Genomic DNA, 22394 nt, shown 5'->3' with positions numbered 1-22394 from the left:
GGCTTATCCTTTGATGGAATGATGCCACATGCTTGTAAATCTGATGCCACATGCTTGCATTATCCGATTTCCAAACTTCCCTTGATATTCACCAAAAAGTTGATGACATTTCAATTAAGAGCAGGGGTGTTGCTGAACTTTATTATTGGAATGGAAAATGCAACTATCAGCTCAGTCGATATGAAAAAGCTTCGTCTGATTTTAAAACTTCACTTAAAATTCACCAACAAATTGATATCGAACCAACTAAGAGCACTGATGTTGCTAATCGATACTATTGGATTGGATTGTGCAGCTTCCAACTGAATAACAATACAGAAGCCTGTAAAAACTTTCAGATCTCACTTGATATAAACAAACAGTTTTTATCAACTGAAAAAGTTAAAGAAAATATTTTGTTTATTAACTCGGCTATTGAAGAATGTAAACTAAAAATTAAAAACTCGAATAAAACCGAAACGAAAAACTTACCATTTTTAAAAGGAACCCAGTTTTAAATGTTGTTATAATCTAGTTAAAACAAAGAATTATCTAAAACTTTTTTAATAAAAAAATTTAACACTCAATAAAATTCTTTTTTTGAGTTCTTTTTCCTCCATCAAAAAGTGTTTTGGTGGTAAAAATTTCCTAAACTTCTAAAATTTTTTCTAAGTTTTCTTCTAAGTTTTTAATCAATTTTTATAATCATCATTCTTATTTCTTTTTAGTTAATTGTTAATTTTTTATTGTGTGTCTACATTAAGCAGTTTAACTGGTAAAAGCTTAAAGCATTTTTTAAGTAATTTGTTTAATAACTTAGTCATATTTTTGTATTTGTTTAAATGTTTCAAAGGTTTTTATTAATGGAAGTACTTTTTTTAATTTTTGTACAAAATTGTTAATTAATTAAAAAAGATTATGTTTTTCAGGTATTTGGGGTTTGTTTAATATTATATGGCATCATAAGGAAAAGTTTTTTGAGCAAAATTTTTTCTAGACTTTTTTGGTGAAATTTGCTAGCCTCACTTTAAAGCTCTACTGGCATTACCACTTACAAGGCCCTGATTTTTGTGTGATAGTAAAGGGCTGGAGGAACCTGCTGGGTGCTGTACATATGGGGTAAGGTTTTTGATAAACAACAATAACTTTGTTTTTCTGACTTTAAATCATATAAAACGCCACAAGAAAGTAAAAAAAATTGCTTTTTTTATTTGTTTTATCAGTGTTTAAAACATTAAGATAGTACCTGATTTCTTTGGTTTTAGATCGAATTATTTAGAACACAAGTTTGTTTTTTTTAGGCCTGTTTGTTCTGGTACTTTTTTGCAAACCGAACCGGTAAAAATATAAAGTTCAGTGTCCATGCTATTGACTTTTGTACATTATTTAGTAAGGAACTAATAATTCAATTTCTTTTTAAATATTTTACAGAATACTGTTTATTTAATTTAACATTTTATACAATAAAGTTGTACTTGACTGATGGTTAAAATCGAACAATAATTACGCTGTGGGGAGTTTCCCCGTGATGTCACTTTAAAAAAGAAATAAATATTTGGCAACCCTTTGTTATTGTCGTTCGATCAGAAATCATGTGACAGAAACCGAAAAAAACAAATGCGGAAGTACTTAAAAGTTCAGTTAAACGAAAACTAAAATGCATGGAGAAGTGGTTAGAACTGCCACCTTTGCTATATTTAAAGGGTCTCTATTAGCTGTCGTCCACCGGTTAAAACGAGTAGTACTAAAATGAATGCGGAAAGGGCGGGATGTACAAGAGAAGATTAGGCTGAGGTTATAAAAATTCCGCATTTTATAAACTTGGCACTTGGCGGACGCACTAATAGAGCTCCGATTTAAGTTGCAGATCACATGTTAAAGCTGTTGTATAAAAGTATAACGGATTGGTTATTGTCCATAACATTTAACTAACAAAATTACCGTTTTTTTTATTTCTATTTGCTAAACATTTCTACCGAATAACTACTTTAAACTGTACTACAAAAAACGTCTGGGTTTATCAGTTAATTACATTTTTAGGTTTAAAATGATCTAGACAAAATGGTTTATGTAGAAGAGAATATTTTTAAGGACTTTCAATTTGTTTTGGATCTTGGTTCGGCTTCTTATAAAACAAAGAAAAAACTAAGAGAAAAAATTACTGAAAATGGAGGAATTATATCCTATATTCTAACTAAAAAGGTAAAGTTGTATTTCCAATATATTTAACAAAATAGTTAATATATTACTGACAGTGTGTTATAGTGATCAAAATACTTGGCTTCACTACATATGGTCCTTGGTTTGATTCCTAGTGCTCTCATGCTGTCACACTTGAGCTTGGCGCTATAAATATATGAACTGCTGAGTTAACACTTATTCAGCAGCTTAATAATGAGGCAATTATAACCAATAATATTCCGAACTGCCAAAGGCAACCTAAGACTGGGTCAGGTCAACTAATATTACTCCTATGTTAGCCTGTGAAGTTAATCTTCCCACATCAAGAATAAATAAATGTAAAAAAATACTAATTAAAATTTTAATTACTAATTAAAAACCAAAGTAACACAACACTAGACTAATATTTACTTTCTATTAATTAAGATTACAACAACAGATAATCAGTTTGTTTATCTTATAGAGTAATTATGTGATTGTACCTAACAACAAAGGCACAAAAGTTGACAGCTACAAGACTAGGAAAGCAACAAAATTGTTGATTCCAGTGTTGAACGACAAATTTGTTGATGACTGCGTCAATTGTCGTCGTATTATTGATGTTGAACCATACAAGGTTACAACTTCTGTGCAGAAAGAGGCAGGGTTGTTAAAGAAAAAAATCACTGGTAAAAAAATTTTTGATATAAAAATATTAATGTTTTGAAATTGCATTTTTTTATTTAAATATAAGTTTAAATGATTATCTTTTGTCCTATATTATCCAGTTATATTTATTAAAACCGCTTTGTAGTTTATGTCGATAATAACAATATATTTTTTTTTGGATATATATTTATCCTCGATGTGGGAAAGTCGAATGCACGACTTAACATAGAATAACAACTTTTACTCCGACCCAGTCTCGAGTTGCCTGTGGCAGTTTGGAAGATTATAGATTATAATTGCCCGATAATTATACTGCTGATTAAGTGCTGGCTCTTAAACCCACGACCTCATGGTGGTGTAGCAAGTGTTCTTACCACTACACCACGCTGCCGGTATAATATTCATGTCATTTGACTATTTTTATAGAAATGTCTTTACGTTTAGGGTATATAAGTTATTATTGTGTTACAGTGCCAGGCTGGGGTAAAAGCAAGAAAAATTCACCCCAAAATTTGTCTTCGAACCAAATTGAAAAATTGAAATACAAAAGCAAGGATCAAAATTGTCTGGCATTTCCAAAACAATTTCAAGTTGTCAAATTTGTGATTTTAAAGGTATTTTAATATAAAATTAAGCTTGCTTGTATTGTTAAGCTTTAATTTTGTTAAAACAGAACTTGGATTTACAACAATGATATATTTAGTATAGCCTATGATGGTAAATGATATATATTGTGTAATAAATTTGTGTATTATTAGGATAAGAATGTTTCATTTCAATTAAAATAAAGATAGTTAGTTTTCAATTAAAATAAAAATATTAATTCAATTAAAAAGTAAAATTAAATGATAGATGTATAACTTCTCTAAAATCTATAATATTTTAATACAATCTTCCTTGAAATTTATATAATTAGTTTTAAATTCTTTTTTGCAAAGTTTTTAGTAATTTTTCAAGGGTGAAAAGTGTGATATAAACTTAATTAATCTACTGTTTTGTATAGTCCTTCTTATATTTAAATTTTTCTTTTATTTACTTCACAGTCGAATGAAATAGTAAACAATGAGGTTCAATATTTTGTCTACGAACTTCAAGTTTCGAAGAACTCAGAAGTTAAGAATAAAGTTCGAATTACGGAACACGATTTTGTCATTAATATAAACGACAATTCTGCCTACAATTTAACCACATCTGAATATTTCTTCACAAAGTAAGTTAAAACTTTGCTTACTTATCAATTTTTTAATTCAAATTATTTTTTCAGTAAAATTTTAAGTGAATAAATCTTTTTTCTTTGGACATGGCTATTGAAATATAATTTTTTTTTCTTTATAAATTGTTTTTATATTATATTTAAACACCCGATACCAAAATGAATTTCAATAAATTTTGTGTAATTTATTTCTAATCAATTAAACCTAAATTTTATATAAAATTTGTATAATAAAGTTAATTAACCAGTTTTTTATAGTTGCATGTTAAAGTCAATAAGTTTTTTATTTGTTGTATATTTAAGTAAATTATTTTTTAACAGTTGTGCACCAGCATTAGAAGTTTTACAATATCTTGTTACTGAAAAGAAAAATAATTTGAAGATGAAAAATACTCTAAAGCTACCGAATAATAACATTGGATCAACACAATTAAGACTAGTATGCTTATTTTATAATATATGACCATAACTCATGTGTTGGTGATTTTTAAATTACTTTTATATAAAAAATAGAAATTTAATAAAAAGTTACATAATTTAGTGTTAAATAATTTTTAATCTTGAGTAAAATATGCACTACTTGTTCAAAACTTTTTCTTTAAAACTTAATTTTGGAAATAGAAATATAAATTGGGGATAAAACGTTGTAGATGTTAGCTGAGATGGGGTCAAGTGCTGGGATATTGCCCCCTCAAGTGGTGAGATTGTTGTCTATGATCGAACCGAGTGATTTGTTGGATGGATTGGATTTTAATGTCACGCCTGACCAGGTTTAATTAAAATTGATTTGATTTTTTCGATTATTTTTTCTATAGCCTACTAACGCATTTTTAATCTATTATTTTAAATTTTTTTTTTACACATTTACCTCCACTTTTATTTAAACCAAAACTATTTTGTTTTTAATTTAATTTTTATTGTTCTAAATTATATAAATGCAATTTTATTTAATAACCTAAAATATGCATTTTATTTTTTTTTAAATTATAGTTTTAATTGATATAAATTAAATTTTTTAGATAATTAAAGGGGTTGTGTTGTTGATGAAAATTAGTGAATTATTGAACAAGAACGAAGACACAACTTCAATTTCACAACAATTTTATTCAGTGTTGCCGTTTAATAATCAAATTGTGATTTCCAATAAGAAAATCTTGTCAATGGTGCAGGATAAAGTTCAGGTGGAAACATTTTTTTAAAAGTGTTATTGAAACTAAAAGATAGTCCAACCTTAAGGTTGGAATTTTAATTGTCAGAACATGGACACAACTTTTAACTAATATTAGCTCGCAATAATTTAACCGAGCACCACAAACAGCAGTTTTATTTACCTTGTAGGCATGTAAACCTAAAATAGCTATAGGTATATATATATATTGCTTGCTAAACTCCATGTGTATAGATTTTTCAAAATGTTACTTTTAATTAATTTTAAACTGAATCTATAAAAAATTAAAATATTTTAAACCTTTTTTATATCGCTCTAAAGTTATAGGTTTTAAATGTTTTTTGGAAAAGGGTGTGTTGTTGTGATGTGTTTAAGCTATCTGTAACGCTAGGTTCAAAGGGCAAATAAGGTGTCATTGATGCAAATTGAACCCAAAACCTTCTGGCTTGTAATCCAATGTTGTGACCAGTATACCACAATACCTAAACTTTCCTAATTTTTAAACTTTTTAGTTGTTGAAAGACTGCCAACTAGTGAAAGAAAGTATTACTCAACCAAACAACGCCAACAACCTTGGTTTGTTGTACAGGAACCTACAATGTGGGATAAACTTCCTGGAGGCTGGGGATGAGGAGTACAAGGAGGTGGAAGACTTGTTGCTTAAAGATCAGCAAGGGTAAAATTTGAATTCTAATATTAATAAGTTTAAATGGATTTGGTAGAGTAGTGAAGTTACATTTTATTATGTTTTTTTTTTAATTTTAGATAGGCCTATGTTATATGCCACTACAAATTTTAGGACAGTTTTAAATGTAGAAAAATTTAGGTGTTTTTAATTTTAAATAAAATTAATTAAATTAAACTAAATTTAGTTATAGTTTAAATTATAAACTAAAAATTTTACAACTAAAAACACTAAAATTTTCTGGCAATTTTAGAGAATTTTGTGTTATAAAAGCAATTTTCTCATGTTTTTTTTTCTTGTTTAGATATTAACAAATATTTATTAGCAAATATTGACTTTTAATTAATGTTTTTCAGTGTACCAGATGAATTCAAAATCCAGAATATTTTCTGTGTCCATAAAAGTGCAGAGGAAATTGATTTTCAACATTTTTTACAAAATAAAAAACTTTTGTTTCATTCTTCCAAAGCCGAGGTAAAAATCAATTTTAAATTTCTTTAGAAGTTCTTATTTGTTTAAATTTATAGGCTATAAGCCCACAACAAATATTGATCTTAGTTTAATATTTTTTGTAAACAAACTAGTTAACATCCCACCCTATAGTCTGTATTTTAATTGTCTAACAACTATTATTTGATCGTAATAATTTACCCATACATCACAAACAGCAGTTTTATCCATTTTGTAGGCCTATAAATTGTACATACATAACCATGTTTATATATATATATATGTTGTCCACTTAGTTCTGTTGTATAGATTTGCTCATAATTTTTTTTTTTTAATTTTAGAATTTTTTTGGTATTATGACTCGAGGATTACTACCCCCTCTAGTGGTGATAGATGACCATGGAGGAGAGAGGAGCGATGCTGGGATGTTGGGAAACGGGATTTACTTCTCTGACTCAGTCAGGTTGGGATTTTAATGTTATTTTTTTGTTCGTGAAAACATTAACTTTAAAAAAAAGTTGTTAAATTGATTTTTTATGTATAATTTTTAACTCAATTTTTTTTTAGTTTTTTTAAGCATATTAATGAGATTGACATTAAAATTAATTTAAATTATAAAAATAAAAACTTTTTTTTTACTTTTTTTTCAAGTTTGGCTTTAACTTTTTTTGTAATTTTGTTATAGAAGTTTCTTTTAAATATGTAAAGATTTTTTTGTATTTAATGTTTACTTCAACCTGCAATATTCTGTTATTTCCATTTAATCTTTAAATACTTACTTTTAACTTTATTATAAAATTAAAAAAAAATTAAAAATTAAATATTTTTTACTAAATTATATTTAGTCGATGTTGTGGTTATTCAACCGTGAACCAACAAACCAAAACTCGTTTGATGTTAATCAACGAGGTCGCGCTTGGTCGAGTTCATGAGGTAACCAAGCATGACACTTCACTCACTAGTCCACCTAGTGGTCACGATAGCGTCCGAGGAGTGGGGATAAAGTGGGATTCAGGGTCAGAGTTCAAAGAAAATGAGTTTGTGATTTACAACAAGAATCAACAAAAAATGAAGTTAGTTTGAATTGTTGAAAAATTTTTTAAATTTGATTTTTTTTGGTATGTTAAAATTTACTACATAAAGAAATAAGGCAGGTGTTTTACTAGGCACATTATGAGATATTTTGTTTGTAGAAACATCTGCATAAGATTTTATGGAATACCAAAATTTTGCCAAAAACAATATTAAACAAAAGTTAAAGTCGCATTTTTATAATTAAAGCACATTTCTGAGCGGTTTATAAAAAAATGTTTTATTGTCAATTTTGGAAAAATGGTTTTTGGCCATATGACAGTAACTCACAATAAATATAGTACACCAAAAAAGTTTTTTAAATATAAATTTAGTACTTAAACCTAATATTAATATACTACCCGAGGTAAAAATAATTTTTAACACAAAATTTATTTTAAAGATATTTGGTTGAGTTTATCATAGAAGGGGATTCACCACAAATAATAGAGTTGCCAAAAGAAATTGAAATTAATGAAAACCAGGAAGATTTGGAGAACAAAATTAGTGAGGTAATTAGAAACATTACTGTTTGTTGTGTAAATTAAATGACATAGAATTGAAAAATTTCCAAAAATAGAATTTTGTAAAAAAAACTTTTTTTCTAGGTTGAACTAACGGATGTAGAATCGGTCAAGGACCCAAGCTCCGGGGTAAAGTCAGGGTTAGTTGTGACCTCCCCAGATGGGGATAAAGTGTTGCCTTTGCAGGAAGTCCATATAAGGGGAAATATTATGGATATGGTGGCACAGGTAGCTTAACTTTGTTTTGTTTGTCTTTGTATTTTTGAAAATCTAATTTTTCTATTTGTTTTTATTTATTTATACAAAAATCATTGCATATTTATTTCACACACGTCAATAGCCTGGTCTGGATTTGAATGGTCATAATATGGTCACAACTCATAACTAATATTTATCTGTGATAATTTACCCACGCACCACAAGTTGCGATTTTATTTATTTTGTCAGCTATTAAATTGGACATTCATATTTATATGTATATGCTTTCACTAAGCTTTAGTTTATATAAATCTGTTTTTATTTAAAACTATGGTGTTCGAAAGTATCGGAAAAACATTTTATTAGTTGTAAATTGGCTTATTATAATTTAATTTACATTACACATACATCTATTTAAACAGCCAATTTGAAACAATTGTTTACATTTATTTATAGTTTCATCCTAATAATTAGAACAATTATATTCCAAGGTTATAGTAATGCAAGCTTATGTAAACGAATCGAACTCACCCATGGAAGCGAAATATGTTTTCCCCCTTCCCCCTAACTCAGTTGTGTGTGGGTTTGAAGCTTTCATCAACAACAAACATGTGGTAGGGGTTGTTAAGGAAAAGGAACAGGCTCACAGAGAGTATAAGGAAGCTGTACAAGCTGGACATGGGGCTTATCTTATGGATGAAGAAAAACCGGTGAGAATTTTGGCTTTTTCGTCTTTGTTTTATAATAAAGGGGTTGGTTTTAACCGTAATTATATCGTCTTTACATCTTATTTTGCTAAAACTTTGTGTACGTTGACTTAGTGTCGAGTTGTTTGAATTCAATTTGTTTTTAAGTTTGAAAATTATTTGTATTTACATTAACTAATGATGCAGATATAATTAAGTATTATAGGTAGATTTAAACACAATAAATAACTTTAAACTTATAATGAAAAGTGTAATAACTTTAAACTTATAATGAAAAGTGTAATAACTTTAAACTTATAATGAAAAGTGTAATAACTTTAAACTTATAATGAAAAGTGTAATAACTTTAAACTTATAATGAAAAGTGTAATAACTTTAAACTTATAATGAAAAGTGTAATAACTTTAAACTTATAATGAAAAGTGTAATAACTTTAAACTTATAATGAAAAGTGTAATAACTTTAAACTTATAATGAAAAGTGTAATAACTTTAAACTTATAATGAAAAGTGTAATAACTTTAAACTTATAATGAAAAGTGTAATAACTTTAAACTTATAATGAAAAGTGTAATAACTTTAAACTTATAATGAAAAGTGTAATAACTTGTAATAACTATAAATAAAATTTGCCAAAAAATAGAACAAAAAAACTATATATGTAGCGCAACAAAAATTGTAACTAAATAAGAACAAAAATAAGAGTTGTAACTCAACAACTGTAATGACATAAGCAAATTTTTTTACAATAAAATTAATTAATTTAAAGTTTTTGCCAAGTTTTTTTTATTTTTAATTTTGTTTAGGATGTGTTCACGGTCAGTGTTGGAAATCTTCCTCCAGATTGCTCCGTTCTTATCAAAATCACTTTTCTTCTAGAGTTGAATGTGATCCAGGAGCATGGGACTGATTTTATTGAGTTTAAGCTTCCGGGATCACTCTCTAGCAACATCAGGGATCAAGTATTAGTGGGTGAAGTCACCCAGGTTGATGTAGAGAGGGTGACAGCAACTGGGACTAATCTGAGGTGGGTTAAAAATTTTTGTCTATTGAGATTAATTTTTTTCAAATTTTTTTTTTTTTTGTAACTTTATAACTAAATATATATTTTAAACAATTTTCGGAAGGTTTTTTAGTTTTTTAAATTAGTTCAAAGTTAGTTTTGTTTTTAGTAAATTTTCACTTCAACTTTCTGTTGAGATGCCGTTCCAGATAAGAAAGCTGGAATCATCAACTCACAAGATTCTTACCAAGGTTTAAACTAACAATTATTAATTTTTAATTAACATATTATTTAATTAATTTTAATTATTGAAAGCATTTTTTAAGGTAAATTGACTATATTATTATAAGACAAAAAACTTTATTATTAATTTACAAATTTATCAGTAATTAACAAAAGGTTTAAACGAGTATTTATTTAAATATTAGGGTAGGCTAATAAATTTAGTTTTAATTATTAGGTACAGTAAATTCTTTAGTATTTTTTGCTGTTAGTTAGGTATATAAAATTGAGTATTATTAAACACTATTATTAATTAACAAAGTTTCAAGTTTTTAAATTCCTATTCTACAAAGTTTTAAAAATTAAAACTTTTTTATTGTTTAGCAATCGGCAACAAAAGCGAGTATTAAACTTGGAAAAGAGGACAAACTAAGTGACCAGGGTTTCCGTTTAATTATCCACATGGCTGAGATTCATGTGCCAAGAATGTGGGCAGAGAAACATCCTGACAACCCTGAAAGTCAAGTCAGTTTTGATAGTTTAATTATCTTTTAAAATTTTTAATCTTTTTTAAACTTTTTTGCGATTTTAGTTACCCTGACCAAGCCTCGAGTTTATTTTGAAGGTTTGAAATTATTATAGATTTTAATTGCCTAATATTTAAGCTACTGATGAGGCATTCACTCAGCAGAAGTTTACACTTTTTACAGTGCTTTCACAAGGTTGCTACAGCACAAGAGCAGTGGGGATCGAACCAGGACCTCAGTTTATATTATTTCTCTAAACTTTTAGCCACTACATTTGTTAAAATCATTAACCCTTATATTTAAACTTAACTAATACTGCCAGGCAAGCATGGTTTCATTCTACCCAGAATTCGACAGTCAATCTGTGAGAGATTACAATGCAGTTATATTGCTGGATATGTCCAACTCTATGGAAAAAGATCTACTCCATGTTCAAGTGAAAAAGGTAAATTAATCTATTTTTAACTTTAAACTGTAATTGTCATTGTCAATATAAAACTACTTAAAGTAGAAAACATTTAAGTTGCCGATAAATTATTTTACTAATTTTTTGTTAAACTTTAACTTATGTTAAAACAATGTTTTTTTATATTAATTTATTCTTAATGTAAGAAGGATGACTTTACGACTTAAACATGGGGTAACATCAGTTACCCTGGCCCAGTCTTAAGTTGACTTTTCCAGTATGGGATATTATTAAATATAATTGCCATATAGTCAAGCTGCTGATTGATTTGGCTCAACAGAAGTTTGTATTAAAACTTATAGCGCTTTACTCAAAGGCTTTGCAGTATGAAAGCAGTGGGAATCAAACCAAGGACTATATGTATAAAGCCAAGTGTTTTAACCACTACTCTATGCTGCTACTTTATTTTGTAATTCTTATTTTAACAAGATTTATTATTTAGCTTGCTTTGTTGATATTAAAGAAGCTACCAGAAGAAAGTTGTTTAAATGTTGTTAAGTTTGGTTCCTACTACCAAGAACTTTTCGTTTGTCCTCAAAAATTAACGGAAAACGTTAAAGATCAAGCAGCCAACTTTATACAGGTTTGTTTACTTTGATTTTCATTTATACAAGAAATTAACAACTTTTTTGCTGTTAGTATTTCAAGCGCTATTTGTAACGCGTCTCAACTGATATTTCGCCATAGGAATTTTACTGGTTATTAGCTACAAGCAGCAATTCATTAGGGGACATTTATGCTTAATTTTTCAATATTGGATTGATTTTTTAAAGTTTTAAGCCTATGATTTAATTTATATTTTGTAATATTCTTTGCGTATTTATTTTATAATTAGTAGTTTTGTAGGCCTATTGAGTATGATATTAGCATCTATCATATGTAGATATTGTGATAATCTGTGATAACACAGAAAAAATTGATTGTAAATTCAACTTAAAAAAGGGAAGCCAACATTTGATAATAGTTTAGGACTTTTATTAAAACAACTTTATAATTTTTTAGTCTTGTCAACCTACAATGTACACATCTGAAATATGGCGACCGTTGAACCATTATTTAACCATCCAGCAAACTGAAACCAGTGGATTAACCAACATCTACTTGTTGTCAGATGGTCACTTTAACAATGAAGAGAGGTTGGTGGGGATAACTAAACTATTGGGGAAGAAAAGCGAGAATATGACAAGGATATTTACCTGCACTGTTGGGTGAGTAACTTGAATGTTTATTTTTTTGTATTTAAAAATTATATTAAAAATTAACAAGTAGTTTTTTGTTATATTTATTTATCCTTGATGTAAGAAGGTCGACTTCACAGCTTTTCCATAGAGTAAAATTTGTACCCCGACAAAGTCTCGAGTTGTCTGTGGCAGTTTGGGATATTATATAGATTATAATTGCCCAATAATTATGCTGATGATTAAGTGCTGGCTCAGCAGAAGTTCATACCGTTTATAGCGCCTTACTCAAGGGCATTACAGCATAAAAGCACTGGGGATTTTACCCACTTAAGATTATGTATATTTTTACTATAAAATAAATAAATTTATTTGTTTTTAGAACTACGGCCAATCAGTATTTGATGCAAACAATTTCCCAAACATCGGGTGGCGCTCATGAGCATTTTAACTCTGATCAAAAATCAAAGTGGGAGGACAAAGTAAAAAAATGTTTTTTATAAATATAATTAGATGTAAACATTTTTATGGTATTTTCAATATTTCTTGTTGGTATTTTTTACTTTTAGTAATTCTATATGGTATTTAAGATTCGTTTTTGGAGTTTTTAATATATTTTTTTTAATATATTTTTAGTATTTTTGTGCGTTTTTTGTATTTTATTTTCGCATTTTGGTAATTTTAGTATGCCCTTACATTACGATTGGTACATTTTGATGGGATTTTTTTTATTTTGGTATTTTGGTAATTTTAGTATGCCCTTACAGTACGTTTGATACATCTTTATGGTATTTTTAATATTAATTTGGGATATTTTTAGTATTTCTTCACGGTATTATTTATTTTTACATTTTTTTAATTTTTTATTAAAATTTTAAAATGATTTTTTTTTAAATTTTAGATTTCGAACCAACTAAGAAAATCTGAGCAACCAGTGTTGACTGACATTCAAATAAACTGGAAAACTTTTGACACAACTCCTGTTGTCCCCCCTCAGGCCCCCCTCAACATTAGATCAGTGTTTAATTGTTCAAGATTAGTGGTTTACAGCTTCACACCCTACTGTACTCAGGTTAGTGGGTTTTAACGAAAAAAACTAAAAAAAAAATTTTTATTAAAAAAAAATTATGTAAGAAATAATTTTTGTTAATAAAAAAACAAGTTTATAAGCTAAAAAATTGAGTGTTTGCATCACTTTGTTCGTTGAATAATATATAATTAAAATTATTTATTTTGTAAATTTTAAAGTTCTGTAACTGATATCAGCCCATATTAAGTAAAACCGATCATATTATCTGAATTTTAAATTTCAGAAACAATATTTATCAAATTAGGGGTTAAAAATTATGTTTCTGATATTAACAGAATTTCCCAGAAAGAGTGGGGTAGCAAGGGTTAATAGAAAATATTCATTGTTGGTAGAATGGAGTTTGGTAATATGTTAAAACTTGTTGTAAATTTAGGTTGAATTAAGTGGAAAAATCAATGGACAAGAGATCTCAACAATTGTTTCAACTTCTGATCTCAACATAGTGAAAGGAAAGGTAAAAAATATTACAAATATTTTGTTAAATTTACATGAAAACTTTACTAAAACAGTTTTAAAACAGATGTACTTAAGATTCAATTCAATTTTTTTTTCTATATGTAATGGAGCTTAGTGACTGATTCAAATGCGTGTAAATCCAATTTATAGACCTACAAAATAAATAAAACTTTCGTATGTGGTGCATAGGTAAATTATTATGGGCTAATATTAGTTGAAAGTTGCGACCATATTACAACAATTAAAATGCCGACCGTAGGGTGGGCTATCTACTAGTTGTAATATTAACATAAATTTGTGTATAAACAGATGTGGAAAAAATAATTAACAGTTAAAAAATTAAATTTTTTTAAGACTTTACATCGCTTGTGCACTCGAGCAATCATAAACGATCATGAAAGTGAGAGTCTCTCACATGAGAAAAAGGCAACAAAGTTATGGATTATTGACCTCAGTACCAAACACTCGGTGGTGTCAAAGTACACAAGTTTTGTTGCAATTGAAGAGAGAGAAAAAGTAAAAAAAATTGAATTATTTTTTAATTTATTAAAAATAAAAATCGGTTAATTTTTATATTTTTTACCCAATAAAAAATCAAGTTTTTTTATCTTGACCTAGTTTTAGGTTACATTTATTATTTTTATGTTATCAACCGTTTATTTATTCACTAGGCAATGCTTTTTTAAGATTAAAAATGTTTTGTAAGTGTCTTACTCAAAGATTTAACACTAGATCAGCAGCAGGAATCAAACTAGGGACCTTTAGTCTTGCAATAATTAAATTTTAAAAGGTTTTTTAATGTAAGGGTGAAGATTTAAGCAGTGGTAAAGGGCCAACAATTCAACAAATTGTGGAACAAGAAAATTTTGATTTACTTGAAGAGATAGGGTGGCCAGAAGAAGACAAAATTAAGGTGAATTGGTTTCTAAAAGTTTTTTTTAAAGGGATGTACTAAAATGCATGCAAAAGTTTGATACTTACATTAAATCAATGTTTACCTTGTGGCATTTGTTGTTGGGGTAACTACATGAGGTCATGGGTTTAATCCCCACTCATGCTGTGGCGCCCTTGAGTACAACGTTATAAACGGTATAAACTCCTGCTGAGCCAGCACTTAATCAGCAGTATAATGATCAGGCAATTATAATCTTTAATATCCCAAACTGCCACAGGCAACTTGAGTCTGGGTCAGGGTAACTGATGTTACTGTATGTTTGAGCTATTAAGTCGACTTTTCCATACTAAGGTAAGTTAAATAAAATATGTGAAGAATAAATATTAACGACCCAGTTTTATTTTTATTAAAAACTGAATGATTGAAAATTATTTAATTTGTTTAGACTACTTATGAGAGATTTAAAGATGAACTCGATCAAGCGAAACTCTCTTACCCTTCTTCTATTTCTCAATGTGAGAGAAATTTTAGTGAAGCTTCTTTCCTATGTGATCAACTAAAAGAAGAAGATAAGAAAAAGGCAAAAATATTAACAGAAGCCACTAAACATCATTTAGGATTACCACATAGCAAGTTACTTCAAGGTAGTATGCTCTGTTTTAGTTTTGTTATTTCAATTGATATAAACTCTTGCTAAGCCACTAATTTAAAGATTAATTATTGGCTGTTATATTTAATAACATCCCAACCTGACAAAGTTTAACTGGCAGTGTGGTGTAAGGGGAACACTTGCTACACTACGTGAGGTCCTAGGTTTGATCCCCACTGCTCTCATGCTGTATCGCCTCTTAGATAAGGTGCTATGATCGGAATAAACTCCTGCTGAGCCAACACTTAATCAGCAGCATAATTACTTGGCAATTATAATAATAAAAAACCAAAGACAACTCGAAACTGGGTCGGGGTAATCGATGTTACTTAATGTTTAGGTCATGAAGTCGACCATTTTACATTGAAAATAAATAATAAAAAAATTATAAAACAATTAGGTAAAAAAATAACAAAAATACTAACACAACCTTGTCATAACATTAAGTTTATTAATTTACCCTAAAATATGACATTAGAGTTATATTTTTAATTTTAACAGATGATTATAAGTCAATGAAGAATATGTTGTCACAAATGTTAAAAGAAATTGAGGACAAATCATTTAATTTGTTCGCCAACTTCTTATATTCTGGATTTGATGACAGCGAAATGATGATCAATTTAAATAGAGAAGAAACTACAGAGCATTTAATTTCATTGCTTAATAAAAGGTAAATTAATTCAACTAGTTAAACGTATGCTCTACTGGCTATATTTTTTACTCGCATGCTAACAAATTACTTATCATAAAATGGTTACAACCGTTATTTGCCTGTAGTAATGTCTACATCACAAAAAGTTTTTTTTTTAAACATTCAAATTGAACAAATTCGCGCACATTTGTATATGTATAAATCATAATATATATATATATGATTAATTATCCTCCATTATATAAAGAGGATATTTAAAAATTGTGCTCTCTTTTTTTGAAAAAACTAATTTTTGATATAACATATATAAAAAAAATAAGTTTTTTGTCATTTATATCTTTTTTAGTTATTTTTTTTTTGTAAAAAATAAGAACATTTTGGTAAAATAGTTTCCATGTTTAAGTTTAAAAGAAAAAATTTTAAGTCAAAAATTTTTAAACAACTAAAATTTAAAAAATGTTTATAGCTAACAGACTTGTACACTTGCTAAACAGGAAATCAATTTAAATGTTGTTTTTAATGTTAGGGCATCATCTTATCAAGTCTCGAAATCTTGCAATTTAACACCAATGTTCATGTCATCAATTCTAAGGTAAACTATAAAATTTAAAATTAAAAAAAAATTAATTTCCCAAAAAGTTTTAAAAAAATTTTATCGATTTTAAGTTGTGGGTATGAAGAGGAGATACCGTGTTGGGATGGAGATTTTTATGATGATGCTGCAATGGGAGAAGAATTGTGTTCTTTGGAAGCAGCACCAGAACCTTCACTACCTGAATTCCCGATGTATTCTGCTAAGCAAGCAACACAGCTTGATTTAAGTTATTCTCCCACTCATTCTGTTAGGAGTTCGTCAGCAACATTTGCAAAGAATAGAATGTTACGATTTAGTGACAAATCAACAATAAATCAATCAATAAAAGCTCTACATGCACCAACTTCAAAAAGAATAAGCATATGTGTTGCTGCAGATTCGTCATCTCTAGAAAACCGAGTTTTCTCCTTGAATCGTAAGACTAGCAAACTCATTAATATTAATAGGAATAAAATTGAATTTATGGATGAACCTCAAGTTGAATCAAAGTCTGTAAAGATTCCTAAAAAGTCAGTTTGGAGCTTTCAAAGCTCTCCTATTTCCAAAAAAACTTTAGTCACAGATCGATTGCAAATGGATCGTGGAAAGTTCATTTCAACAAAGTCATCAAGGAAGTTGACTCACAAAAAAAATAAAAAAGAAGAAGAAACAGAGTTATATGAAGAGATGGAAGTTGAAAGTTCACCTGAAATATTAAAAGGTTCCCCAAAATACACCCCAACCAGTCCTCAATTAAATTCAGTACATTTATCAACACCGAAAGCACCAGTTATAATAGGGGGATCACCAGATATAATAGGAGGATCACCAGTTATAATAGGGGGATCCCCTGCTTCTACTCTTGATACAGAAAGTCAGTTTAAAGTTCAACCAGTAGCTGCTGATGCACTACCAACAATGGAAAGATTTAAAGCACCTAAAAAGAAAAAGAAAACATCAACTAATATTACAGATATTTTGTCCATTGAAAAGGCTTGTAAAGAATTTATAGATTCCAAAATTATGGGTTTTGGCGAAGAGCAAAACGAGGAAGTTCTGGAAGCTGTAAGCATGTCTGAAAATGTTTTAGAATCTTTACCCAAAGAAACAAATGTAGAAGTTAGCAACACATCTTTGTTAAGGACAGAAAAGAAAAAGGAAATTTTATATAAACCTGTTGATATCAACTTTGGAATTTTGGAGCGTGCATGTTCTTCAAATTACTATGAAACTTTAGACATGGGGTTTAGTAGTTTACCAATTTCTGAAACAAGATCAGCATCGGTCCAACCTTCTGTTGTAACTACATCAAAGCAATCAAATCAACCTGAAAAATTGGTTGAAATAGACCAAGCCCAACCAAAAGTTTTTAAAAGATTTCCATCTTTTCAGTCTAAAAGTAAAAATGTTGTTAAATCTCCAATGAGAAAAGGTGACAGGGTTTTACGTTTATTGGGAGATGTTGAAAGCCAAGATGAAACCTTAGATTTTTTTATGGGTGATTCTCAGCCACTTGCAAGAAGACCTATGGGTGCAATACATACACAGCCAAAATCACAACTTAAAGAGCAAGAATTGCAAGAAGAAAAAAAGGCTTTACAACAAAATTTACCAACCAAATCTCAACCACAGCAAAGAGTTCAAGTGGTTGAACAAGCTGAATATTCAGCATTATTACCAGAACCACGACCATCTAAATCAGGACAACCAAAACTTCAATCTGTGCTACCGGAGATTCTTACAGCTCCACAACAATTTAGTTCTGCGCTACAACAACAACAACTGAGTTCTGCGCCAGAACAACAACAACTGAGTTCTGCGCCACAACAACAAATATTTGATTTAGCTTCACAACAACAACAACAACAGCAGGTATTTGGTAATGCACCACAACAACAATTAGGTTTTATGCGACAACAACCTAGATCTGCATCAACAGGATTTGGTTATAGCTTAGGTGTATCTCGTCGTAAAAATGCGGCAGAAGAAGCTGGAGGTGTAACTTCTGGATATTCTTTTGGGTCCTTTTCCAAAGTAAACCAAGAACGTGAACAAAAGTTCAGATTTAAACCCCCACCTCTTATTCTAAGGAGACGTTTTTCTAAGATGTTAAAAGATGACAATGAAAAGGAGCTACGAGTAAGTTTAAACTTTTGTATTAAAACTAATCAGTAGCTATGGTCAGAATTTTATGTTTTGTAATATGGTCGAAACTCTTAATTAATATTTGGCCCTAATAATTTACTGGTACACAACTAATATAAGCCTATAAAACAGACATTAATATTTATTTTATAGTAAACCTAAATATATATAGATTTATGTTATTTTTTTTTCGGCTTAAAAAAATTATTTTTTTTATTATTGTATAGGTTTTAATGCTCAATACTGTTTTAAAATGTTAATTTTTTGTTGTAACAAGTTGATTTTTTTTAAATTAAACAAAATTATATTTTTAGGAGACAAGAATTGCTTCTATGCCCTTTAAACAGGAAGCACAGCATATTTCAAGAATGACATTAGAGCGATCTAAAAAACAGACAGAAGATTTAGTTTCACCCACAAGTAAAGAAAGAACAGATGTTGTGATAAGGTAATATTTTACATTTTTACTCATTTTTATATGTTTTTATTCCCGATGTGGGAAAGTCGAATGCGCAACCAAAACATTGAAGAACATCAGTTACCACAGCCCAGGCTTGAGTTGCCTGTGGCAGTTTGGGATATTATAGATTATAATTGCTCGATAATCACGCTGCTGATTAAGTGCTGACTCAAGAGCGCTACAGCATGAAAGCAGTGGGAATCAAACCCAGAACCTCATGTAGAGTAGAAAGTGTGACCGCTACAGCACGTTGCCAGTCAATTTGCTTTTATATAATGATAAATTAGTAGATAAAAAATCCTATTTAGCAATTGCCTTTTTAGCATTTTTAAAGGATTAAATTATTATTTTTTATTTAATTGAACTTATATTGAAGATCTAAACAAATTGAAAGCCCTCCTACTCCGCAAGCTCAACAGAAAACACGAAGTAAAATATTTCTTAAAAAATCCTTTGTTTTATAATTAAACAGTAATAATATAAAAAATTTATTGAGTATATTAGTTGATAGAGATTTTTTTTTTGTATATGTCTTTATCCTCGATGTGGGAAAGTCGAATGCGCGACTTAAACATAGAATAACATTAGTTACTCTGACCCAGTCTCGAGTTGCCTGTGGCAGTTTAGGATATTATTGATTATAATTGCCCGATAATTATGCTGCTGATTGAGTGCTGGCTCAGCAGGAGCTCATACCGTGTATAACTCCTTACTCAAGGGTGCTATAGCATGAAATCAGTGGGGATTGAACACACGACCTCATGGTGGTTTAGCAAGTGTTTTTACCACTACATCACGCTGCCGATTAAAAGATAAGTATTTGCTCAATTGCAAGATAAAGATTTAAGCCATATTTAACTAAAACTTATTGGAAAAAATGCCAGAAATCTTAAATATATTTTACTTTGTTTTTAGTATACTACTACCTAGGCTGCAAAGCAAACTTAAGTTTTAACGACGCTGAAAAAAATTGGGTAATTAAATATTTTTTATAAATACAATTATATATTTTGAATCCCCATTGTTTTATACTGTAGTGCTCTTAAGTGTGCTGTGGTATTCTTAAGCCCTTCAGTATAGCATGATGATTAGTAAAACCTCTAGTTTGCCGAATATCATTCGGCATGGCATATGGTCCTTAATATTTTAAACCACCAAAGTCAACAAGAGATTGGGTTAAAATATTTAAAAGATTCTGAATTTGTTGGTTTTATCACTTTACTCTCACCAATTAGTAAAAAATTTATCAAAAACGCCCAATTTAAAAGCAAAAAAATTGATTTTAAATTTTAGGACATTTTTCTAAAATCAAGTACCGAAAAAGTTGATGGATTTTTAAACAAAAATGTAGAAAAACAAATGATTGAAAATGGAGCAAAGTCATTTGGTTTGTTGTTAATTCTTATTACTTTATTTTGTGTAATAAATCTTAATTTAATCACTCTACTTTCATGCTTTAGCGGCCTTACTTTAAACAATACAAACTCCTGCCAAGCAAAAAAACAATCAGCAGCATAATTATTAGGCAATTATAATCTATCGTATTCTAAACTGCTAAAGGAAACGCGATACTGGGTCAGGGTAACTGATGTTACTCTATGTTTAGGTTGCCCATTCGCTTTTTCCACATTGAGGATAAATATAAACCAAAAAAGTTATTGCTTCTATAAAAAAGGGACGCTTCATTTTATATTATTTAAATGTTTTTAACAAATTTTTTATTAGGTTCTGTAGTTTACGAAGCTGTAAAGGAAATGCTTTTGATGGCAATTTTAATTCGGTTTTTACAACTTGAAGTTAAGGTAAATACGTTTAGTTTGATTAAATGTTTAAAAAAAATTTACATAAATCTTAAAATTTTGTTTAGTTTTTTTTTAGTTTTAAAAGTATTATTTTTAATATTTTTTTTTTCTTATAGGATGATAAAAAAGAACAATTCATTGAAACTTTAAAAGAACATTTACTTCTTCAAGATAAATCTTATCCAATGATTTATTCTAGACTTGAATTGGGTAATTTAAAAATTATTTATTTAAAAGTTAAAATTGCTTGTTTAAATGCCATATTATTTGAAAAGCTGACCTTATAGTTTTAACATAGAGTAACAATTGTTTCCCCTGACCCAGTCTCAAGTTGACTTTGATAGTTAGAGATATTTTTGATTATAATTGCTTGTAATTAATTTGCCTATTGGTTTTTGGATTATAACACCTTTCTTTAAGTCGTTTATAGTGCCTTACTCAAGGGCACTACAACATGGAACCAGTGGGGTTTGAACTCAGAACCTTCAGTAGTAAAACTTGATATTAAAAAAGTTAAATTTAAAATATTTTAAGGTCAAAATTGGGAAGAGGCAGCTGACACATTTGTACGAAGAATTTTTTTTGATGAATATACTCAAGATTATATTTTGCAATGTTAACATAAATATTAAGTTTTATTTTTAATTATTTTTATTGGTAAAATCTATATTTAGTTTTTTTTTAAATTGTCATTATTTTTTTTGTGTAATTTATCTTCAATGTGGGAGGGTCGAATGCGCGACCCAAACATAGAGTAACATAAGTTACCCCGATCCAGTTGACTTAAGTAGTTTGGGATATTATAAATAATAATCGCTCGATAATTATGCTGCTGATTAAGTGCTAGTTAGCAAGAGTTCATACCGTTTATAGCCCCTTACTCAAGGGCACCACAGAATAAGACCAATGGGGTTTAAACTCAATAATTAAATAGTAATGATGTGTTAATGTAAATGTATCTTGTGTATTATTATTGTATTTTTATCCAGTGTAGCATTTTATATTTAGCTTGAAATTCTAGCACTTTCTTGTATTAATTATGCATTTAAAATGTAATTATAGCACTTAATAATAAGATTTGTGTAAAAGTATTTTTTTTCTGTTAAATATATGTTTCTTGTAATTAGTGAATTTTAATCGTATTTGCTTCAACTATATTCAGCTTAATAAAACATAACCGTCAAAAAAACGTATGTAAAAAAAACACTGAAATGCTCAACATTTTTTAAATATTTTGGTAAAATGTTATTCTCGGAAATATGTATATTCAGTTAAATGGTTGTTAGTGTTTTTAACTGTAAATAAAAAGCATAACATCATTAAAAGTTTTGTAATACATATGAATGAAATGATGTTAAAAAAATAAATTATCCTATGGCGTGGCATTGGACATGTTTCTGTCACGACTTCTACTCATCGTTTTATAAGCGTGTTGGGGATTCCCCTCCA

General features: G+C 28.8%; 1 protein-coding gene across 1 annotated transcript; it reads left to right on the top strand.

Annotated features, from left to right (window-relative positions):
- The first annotated feature begins 1640 nt into the window (after positions 1 to 1640).
- Positions 1641 to 22183, top strand: LOC145759233 (protein mono-ADP-ribosyltransferase PARP4-like). Its single transcript, XM_082573012.1, has 37 exons — positions 1641 to 1773; positions 2020 to 2181; positions 2624 to 2828; positions 3280 to 3422; positions 3852 to 4018; positions 4343 to 4460; positions 4672 to 4791; positions 5041 to 5202; positions 5702 to 5865; positions 6231 to 6348; positions 6666 to 6787; positions 7170 to 7397; positions 7799 to 7907; positions 8004 to 8147; positions 8609 to 8827; positions 9630 to 9850; positions 9996 to 10077; positions 10433 to 10573; positions 10898 to 11020; positions 11484 to 11624; positions 12044 to 12249; positions 12602 to 12701; positions 13121 to 13291; positions 13683 to 13763; positions 14120 to 14281; positions 14571 to 14678; positions 15106 to 15304; positions 15811 to 15982; positions 16491 to 16556; positions 16631 to 18677; positions 18998 to 19131; positions 19520 to 19572; positions 20059 to 20117; positions 20437 to 20530; positions 20869 to 20945; positions 21062 to 21155; positions 21480 to 22183. Exons 2-37 carry the CDS (start codon positions 2041 to 2043, stop codon positions 21563 to 21565), a joined length of 6777 nt encoding a protein of 2258 aa, XP_082429138.1. The 5' UTR covers positions 1641 to 1773; positions 2020 to 2040; the 3' UTR covers positions 21566 to 22183.
- Positions 22184 to 22394: the final 211 nt, after the last annotated feature.

Source organism: Corella eumyota, chromosome 1 (assembly GCF_963082875.1).
Source record: "Corella eumyota chromosome 1, kaCorEumy4.1, whole genome shotgun sequence".
Lineage (NCBI taxonomy): Eukaryota > Metazoa > Chordata > Ascidiacea > Phlebobranchia > Corellidae > Corella > Corella eumyota.
The sequence above is the reverse complement of the archived record's forward strand: the minus strand, read 5'-3'. Positions and strand labels throughout refer to the sequence as shown.

Coding starts and splice junctions, on each gene's coding strand:
- LOC145759233 (XM_082573012.1), top strand. CDS start 2,041: ATGGTTTATGTAGAAGAGAATATTTTTAAGGACTTTCAATTTGTTTTG. Junction 10,078..10,432: donor CTCACAAGATTCTTACCAAG/GTTTAAACTAAC, acceptor TTTATTGTTTAG/CAATCGGCAACAAAAGCGAG. Junction 11,021..11,483: donor TCCATGTTCAAGTGAAAAAG/GTAAATTAATCT, acceptor TTTATTATTTAG/CTTGCTTTGTTGATATTAAA.